This window comes from Lineus longissimus, chromosome 13 (genome assembly GCF_910592395.1).
Source record: "Lineus longissimus chromosome 13, tnLinLong1.2, whole genome shotgun sequence".
Classification (NCBI taxonomy): Eukaryota; Metazoa; Nemertea; class Pilidiophora; order Heteronemertea; family Lineidae; genus Lineus; species Lineus longissimus.
The window spans coordinates 9,395,185-9,403,321 of record NC_088320.1 but is presented as its reverse complement, the minus strand read 5'-3'; the positions used below and the strand labels follow the sequence as shown (position 1 = coordinate 9,403,321).

Here is an 8,137-nt window from a genome sequence, read left to right as displayed (position 1 = left end):
CGCCTCCAATCTCAGGTATTGATGTTGGTCTTCTCATTGGTATGAATTGCACAGCTGCTATTAGGCCTCTAGAGATAGTACCAGGTCCTGGAGATGATGATCCATATGGGGTGAAGACCACCCTTGGTTGGGGTGTGATTGGAGCCATGGGCGTGTCACGTGATGCCTCACAGGCTGAAGTCAGCCATTTTGCCTTCCGAACGAGTGCTAAAGAAGTCAGCCCAACCCAGGTCGCCAGGATGTTTGAATTGGACCTTGCCGAGCATAAAGCCAACCAAGTTGAGACAATGTCCCAGGATGACAAGAAGTTCATGTGTATCATGGAAGAGGGCCTACATGTGAGAGAGGATGGACACTACGAGCTACCGTTGCCATGGAAACAAAGAGGCGGACTCCCCAACAACAAGCCAATGGCCTGCAAAAGACTAGCCCAGCTGAAGGCAAAGATGATGAAGAAACCCAAGTTTAAGGAGCAGTACACCCAAGGAATGACTGATATGATCAAGAAAGGCTTTGCTGAGAGAGTCCCATCAGATGAACTTGACTTGAAAAATGATGAAGTATGGTACATCCCGCACTCTGGTGTATACTCAAACAACCCTGAGAAACGCGACCGCCTGAGAATTGTGTTCGATGCTAGTGCTGAGTATGGGCATGAGGTACTCAACAAACGTTTGTTACAAGGCCCAGACCTAACAAATAGTCTTACAGGGGTCCTGGTAAGTTCAGAAAGGGAATAACTGCTTTTACTTGTGACATAGAGGGGATGTTTCATCAGTTTGGTGTAAATCAGTCCGACCGCAATGCCTTGAGATTCTTGTGGTGGGATGAGGGTAACCTTGATAAAGCCCCTACTGAATACCGCATGTGTGTCCACCTATTTGGAGCAACCTCGTCTCCCGGTACTGCTAACTTTGCTCTCAAGGCCGTCGCAGATGAATTTGAATCAAAGTATGGAGAAGCAGCTGCTGAATTTGTGAGATCCTCTTTCTATGTTGATGATGGAATTGGTTCTGTCGACCACCCAGATGAAGCCATAACCCTGTTACCCAACACCGTAGCACTCTGCGCAGAAAGAAAGCTCCGTCTCCACAAGATAGTGTACAACGATCGTCGTGTTCTTGAATCCATCCCAGTATCTGAGAGGGGGAAAAGTATTCAATCTCTAGACCTCCAGCATGATGAACTGCCGATTGAGAGAACCCTTGGTATGGTATGGCATGTGCAGTCCGATACATTTAAGTTCACTATAGATTTGAAGGACAAACCTCTTAGCCGCCAGATGAATGTGCCGCATGCAAGCCACATGGGTGGCTCCTGGGAAAGAATGATTGGAACCGCTCGTAATGTACTATCAGCATTACTGATGAACCATGGACAACAACTGGATGATGAACTGCTCAGGACACTCCTTACATAAGTCGAACACATCGTCAACAGCCGTCCTCTAGCCTTCGTTGATACAAGGTACCCCGATGCCTTGGAACCGCTCTCCCCAATCCAACTGCTCACCTTGAAGACAAAGACTGTCAAACCACCCCCTGGTAATTTCGTCTGACAAGATATCTATTGCAGACGTCGATGGAGAAGAGTACAGTTTCTGTCCAATCAATTTTGGACACGTTGGCGAGACGAGTTTGTGCCTACACTTCAAGAGAGAAAAAAGTGGAACAAACCTCAACCAAATCTTCAGCAGGATGATGTTGTTCTTTTGTTAGATGATAGTTTACCAAGATGTCAGTGGCCATTAGGGAAGGTGTTGGAAACCAATGTTGGTCAGGATGGTCTGGTTAGAACCCTCAAGTTGAAGGTTGGAAAGAGTGTTTTGGATAGGCCGATTCACAAAGTTGTATTGTTGGTAAAAGCAAATCACTCTGGTGATGATGAGACCCAGGAGGTCCCGAACGGAGAGCCACGTTAGGTCAGCAGTAGCAGTGGGACTCCCTGTATATACGTTATGGAGGGACACTGAATTTGATTTGGTGTTGACAAATCATTGTCAGTGTTCGGTCATTTTTTCTATGCCCCAAATGGGACTTGAAGTCTGATGGTTATATAGTTTCATGACCATGTGATTTCACTTGCCATTGTTTCTTCCATTTGTGTATTTTAGCACATTTTTTTATATTTCTGGACGTTTTGTAGTGTTATTGTGGCGAGAAGGGTGATGTCGCTTTGGGATTTTTGAGAAAAGAATCGTTTGGACTATGATGTGTTTGTATGAAAGGAAAAGTAACAAATCTAAAGTGACCCATAAACTAGTGAGTTTGACCTAAACTAAGAATAAGATTGTGTTAGTTCCTGATTTGGAATTACTTGATATAAGCAATAAGCTTCGTCCTTCTTGAGACTATTGTTGGTATGTTGGTAAAATTTAAGAAGTGAAGTGTCATAAGGACTTCTGAAACTGTGAGGGCTAGTAGATGTGCCCACGTTTTGAGTTTTAAGACATTAATGTAAGTTGTCCTGCTTCGAAGGACCAGAGTTAAGAGTTGTCAGTATTTTGTTAAGTTGAGAAAATTGTCTCTAGAACTATTAGACAGTGTCTGCTTGTTGCTAGTGGACCAACCAATGTTGGATAGTTGAGAAGTATTTGTTAAGAAAATCTTGGTTGTGTCTTGATAGTTAACAGTCTGTTTCTTGCTGTTAGGCTTATATGGTAAGCAGGATGGTGGTTTTGTCTTGTTATGGTTTTGACTTAAAGCTGAACTGTACTAAAATTGTTGCACTGAACTTTACTTGAAAACTTAAAGCTGAACTGTTGTTTATAGTTATATGCTAATGTCATTGGCAAAGTATAGAGATAGGCTATGTAGGAAACTGGTCGCCCAGTTTGGAGAGCCATGTGACTGCCGTCAAGATAATTTATGTTGGTTTTTAAATTAGGCGCTCTTTTGGTTTCGCGCCATTTTTCTGTTCACGTGCGTAGGTGGCGCTGAAGTGCTTCCGCCCAACCAGAAACAGTTTCGTGCGATTGTTCTTACATTTTTCGGGACACGTCTTTGTCCCCAAATTCCTATATCTTCCAAAAGAGATCCGATCAGCTACAAGAGGTATTATCATTAAGCAATTGTCGTAGAGTTAATAGAGCACAGTGTCAAAAGTTGTTAGTAAAAGAATACAACGCTTCAGGTTGATTTTAGTGGCTGTGGCCAGGCCGCATGGTTTTTCCTGTAGTTCGTCTTGTATCCGTCAGGTGTCACCGCTGCATAGTATAAAAGAAAGAAACAATGTTTTTTGATGATATTGATGTTTCTTATGGCTAATGAGACATTTGTGATAGTGATATTTTCTCTCTTGGTGTAATAATATGCTAAATAGGTCAGGTTCTATATACATTTTAATACCACCTGCTGCCATTTTCTTAGTATGTCTTTTGTCAATTTTCAGTTTTTACGTGATCTGTCAAAACCCTATCGGTTCAAATATAGGAAGGAACAACCTTACGATATGATGCCGTTGTACGTTTTATGCTGAGCCATGACACGTCTCATATTTTAGAAAAACCGGTCGAACGAACCAATCAGCGCATAACCTTAGTGGGTGGCGTAGCCTAGTAGTATTAGGCCCCACGTGGTGGCGTTACGTGGGCCTTATCATAATGTGCGGCTAGGAATAAGTTTTCGTGTTTTGACGACGCAAAATAATTGCTAACCAGTTTGTTTTTCATATGAGTTATCTGTTTCAGTAATAAATTACACAATTTGGATTGTTAGCATGGACCAGATTCTATACTGAATAAAAAATTCCATGTTGACCAACCTACCGCTGTAATAATATGTTGTCCTCAAGTATTAGCTCCCGATAGGTGGCCAGTTTGTAACTTGTGGTAATTGAAATGAGACACGTACAATCACCAGAAAAAACTTCTTTCAACAACGGACAGCGTTAAATCAAAATAGTGCATATTGGCGGCTGTCAAAAGCCACAGCAAAACTCCTAACTCCATTTAGCAATACGCATGCGGACTACGTTGTGCGGAGAGCACCAATCATACTCGGCCCTATGCAAAAAGTCGTATTGGGCACGAGAGTGTCCAAATTACAACAGTCCCATTTATACAGTATTTGGACCTGGTGGTAACAGTCGAATGTGGACTGTTTTGGATGAGGAATGCATTGTTCATCTTCACCATATGCAAATATTGCTAAACACCCTCCAATACGTAACTTTATACTAGCCATTTTATACACAACAAGATAAGGGATCTACATGTATTGTGGCTTTGGCGCGTTAATCATACATGTATAGTGTAAACCAGTGGATTTGACTTTTGCATTTTGTTGATCCACCCTGTATGTGACTATTCTGTGGCAATGCGCTGCTGCCACCTATACTGTTTTGACTGGTTTAGGAACTACATGTATTGCACGGTCGCTATGGTAACGGTCAGTTTAACTTCGTTAATCAGCTTCCTAAAATCATCGGGTTGCTGTAATATTTTGAGAATATTACTTGAGGAATTTTAAGTACCTTTTAGGCCTTGATATGAATTTATTTACGTGTGTAAACGACTGGGCACATGGTCGTCTGCTAATTTCTCCATCTTGGAAGCAAAACAATTTTCTGAATCTTGAGAAGAAAACTCTCTTTTTACGCATAAATTCACCTTTCCTAAACCTGGTGCCTGACTTGAGGAAGCATGAATACCCATGGAATGGACTAGACCCCTTTAGATGATGTTGTGGCTAGTCGGTAATACGCAATCGGGGTGATTTTGAGACCACCTCTGGCTCTGTACCTGTGACCTTGGCTGGCTTTTGCCCAAACAGGCTGGTATTCAGCCTCACTGTCCCTGTCCCACTTCTTGTTTGGTATCTAACTTTGTGTCTGGCAGGACAGGTTAGCCCTAAGTGATGTCCCGGAGATTCGTGGCCCGTCGTTTTCACGGTTAGGCCCAGTTGTAGGCCAAGAGTTAGGTTTGAGAGAGTCCTGTACATTGTGTAGTGCATCGGCCTGTGCATTGTGAGGCCTGGCCCTGTTATGATTCAGTGTGAACAATAGTTATCCCAGGGAATCCTTGCGTTCTTTTATTATCTACCCCATACCCAGACCCGCTCGTTGTGGTTGGCCCCATGGGTATGACGGTCTTAGGACAGCCCCGAACCTGGAGTGTATAGCAATTGTGAGTGAGCAAAGCCGGAGTGAACTGTGAGACCGGACCCACCCCGCACGGTGGTCGGAGACTGGGCAAGTGCGGGTTACAAATTGGCGCCCAACGTGGTTTTGTTCTCCTTTCTTTTAAAAAGGGGGAGAGGTACATGTGTATGTATAGACAAAGTGTATGCAGAGTGCATGTCGTTTTGTTTATGAAACATTGTTTCATCCGTCGTGAGCTGGGATGCAGAAACCTTGTTTGACGCGTACTATTTTACATTCTGTTTCCAAATTGAAACGTTGTTTCACGCGTAGTTTCTGTCTGTAGGTGATGAGAAACATTGTTTCACGCGAAGATTTTAATCGAGGCCGTGAGAGACGTGCTCTCCTTCTAATCGCTGTTCGTGGAATCTTGCCATCTTTTCGCGCATACCTGATGCTGGTACGACTTATTTTTCCTTTGGAATAGGTAGGTATGGTACTGTATAGCATTTCGATTTTTGTAGAATTGTAGAGCCGTATTTTGACTATTGCGAGTTGTGACTATACATGCAGGTTGTACATTTACCATGAGGTGTGTGCATTTTGTGGTTTATTGAGTGTACCTTGCACAACTGTACATTGTGGCAGTGCATTTACAGCACAGTGTAGTATGCATGTGTACCTTGCACAACTGTACATTGTGGCAGTGCATTTACAGCACAGTGTAGTATACATGTTTGTAGATTGATGCAGTATCAGTGCACATAGTACAGTATTTTGCATAGGGCCTGTGATATTTGCGGCGTATAGTGCATACATTCTTTTTTAGTATCTTTCAGGTATAACCAACTCCAAGATGCCAGGAGGAGGCGCAGGAGGGGGTGTTGTAAACCCCGCAGCCATTCCACTTCCGGCCAGTAGCACAACTGCGGAGGGGAGAGATGAAAGGAATTGGACCAGGCGTTTGAAGACCTTTTCGGGGAGAAGAAACCCTGGGAATAACGAACACGACTTCGATGCCTGGGAGTTCGAAATAGAGCAACTTGAGGCGGAGTTAGACATTGGGGACCATGTAAAAAGGAGGCTAGTGTTTGGAAGCCTCAGTCAACCGGCAGCAGGTCTTGCCCGAGCACTTGGAACAGGCGCCCAAATCGGAACGATCGTGAAGGTATTGAAGTCGGCGTACGGGTTTGCGGCGGATGGACACGAGCTGCTGATGCGATTTTACGACAACATCCAGAAGGATGGAGAGCAGCCCAGTGCATTTTTACAGCGTCTCCAGAGCTTGTTGCGGAAAGTAGTCGATGCCGGGGCAGTAGACTCATCAGTGGAGTTCGCCACTCTCGTCAAGCAGTTCAAGCGAGGATGTCGCGATGACAAGTTATTACACGCGATGGACTTGATGGGGGACGTACTGACCCACAAGGAGTTTGCCGAACTATTTTGTGCCTTGAAGGAGGAGGAGCTCCGCCTGAAAGAGAGGGAGTCTCGCTTCAACGAGCCAGAGACAAAGTCCAAGAAGAAGACTGTGTCGGCGCACCAGGCTACTAGTACCAGCACAGAGGGCCTACCACCCGAGATGGCTGAGCTGTTAACGACAGTTAATGCTTTGCGCTTGTCCGTTGAAGACTTGAAGAAGTCGAGGATTGCTACCGCTTCCGGTTCTAGCCAGCCACAGGAGAGTCGTGGGAGAGGTCGTGGTTCGACGCGGGACACCAAAGGGAGAGAACCCAGGGGGAACGCCCCGTCTCGGCCGGCTCGTGGGACCTGCTACAACTGTGGGGAGACCGGACACTTCAAGTCGGAGTGTACCAAGGAGGCTAAGACTACATCAGGAGGACGGAGGAAGCTTTTCTGCCACCACTGTGGAGAGGACGGCCACAAGCGACAAGACTGTTCAGGCGAGGCGAACCCAACCGTCGTTTTCAAGAAACTTAATTCGGAAAACTAGGCGCTGCCTGTGTTGGGGCCCCAGCACAGGCAGGTGTAAAGCATTGTGGGCCGAAGAAGAATATTATGGTGGACGAGAGGAATTTGTTGTCGAAGATCGTTGGTGACCGGTGCGAGACCGAGATTTACGTTGGTGGTAGTCTAGGTAGATGTCTTTTGGATTCTGGATCCCAAGTAAGCACGGTGTCGAAGTCCTTTTTCGACGACAATATTTCTTCTCTTGCAGAGATCCAGCCTATAGAGGATATTCTTCAAATCGAGGGTGCTGGCGGCCAGAACGTTCCCTTCCTGGGGTATGTGACGTTAGACGCGCGATTTCCTGGAGACCCCGCCAGTGACGATGAGGGTATGCCCTGCTTTTTCTTAGTTTGCCCGGACACAGCGTTTTCTTCGAATGTTCCGATCTTACTTGGGACTAATGTACTTAGTGAATTATGGCCTAACTCAGTGCCACTGTGGGCGGCACCTGAAGTGCGTCGAGTGCATAGTTCCATGCACAATGTGCAGAAGTTTTGTGATCCTGATAGTGGTAAACTTGGATCGGTTCGAGTTTTTAGTCATCGTGCAACCGTAATCAAGCCCGGAGAGACAATGACAGTACCTGGAATTGCTCGTACGCATGGGTCCAAGATGGAGTATCCTGCTGTGGTACAGGAGCCAGAGGATTGCTGTTCACTTCCTGGTGGTTTGATGGTACGAAACACGTTAGTGACGATGCCTACGTGCGGCAAGGTGCGAGTTAACGTTCATCTCCTGAACGCGTCGGAACGTGATGTTCACATCGCCCCTCGATCAACCCTAGCTGACCTCGTTTTGCCAAATTGGACAAGACCGATCGGCGATACTAAGCAACGTGACCACGCATACGCAGCCAGCATGAACACGACGAGGAACCCTACCAGGGTATCAACTCGGAAACCTGAAGTAGATGATATTTCCGCGAAGTTCGACTTGGATCACCTTTCCACTGACAAGAGAGAGAGAGCACGGGAGCTGCTGAATGAATTTTCGGATGTCTTTTCGACGGGGGGATTTGATGTTGGGTGTACCGATAAAGTGGAGCATCACATTAACCTAACGACTGATGTACCCTTCAAAGAGAGGTCAA

The 8,137-nt window shown here is 45.5% G+C and overlaps 2 protein-coding genes across 2 annotated transcripts; both read left to right on the top strand.

Moving 5' to 3' along the window:
* The first annotated feature begins 766 nt into the window (after positions 1-766).
* On the top strand, positions 767-1,420 carry LOC135498392 (uncharacterized). Its single transcript, XM_064788649.1, has one exon. The coding sequence runs from the start codon at positions 767-769 to the stop codon at positions 1,418-1,420; it is 654 nt and encodes a 217-aa protein (XP_064644719.1).
* Positions 1,421-4,260: 2,840 nt separating this feature from the next.
* Positions 4,261-7,030, top strand: LOC135497833 (paraneoplastic antigen Ma1 homolog). The gene has a single exon (XM_064787780.1). The coding sequence runs from the start codon at positions 5,936-5,938 to the stop codon at positions 7,028-7,030; it is 1,095 nt and encodes a 364-aa protein (XP_064643850.1). The 5' UTR covers positions 4,261-5,935.
* The last annotated feature ends 1,107 nt before the right edge of the window (positions 7,031-8,137 follow it).

Excerpts from the sequence above, each read along its gene's own strand:
- LOC135498392 (XM_064788649.1), top strand. The coding sequence starts at position 767 with ATGTTTCATCAGTTTGGTGTAAATCAGTCCGACCGCAATGCCTTGAGA.
- LOC135497833 (XM_064787780.1), top strand. The coding sequence starts at position 5,936 with ATGCCAGGAGGAGGCGCAGGAGGGGGTGTTGTAAACCCCGCAGCCATT.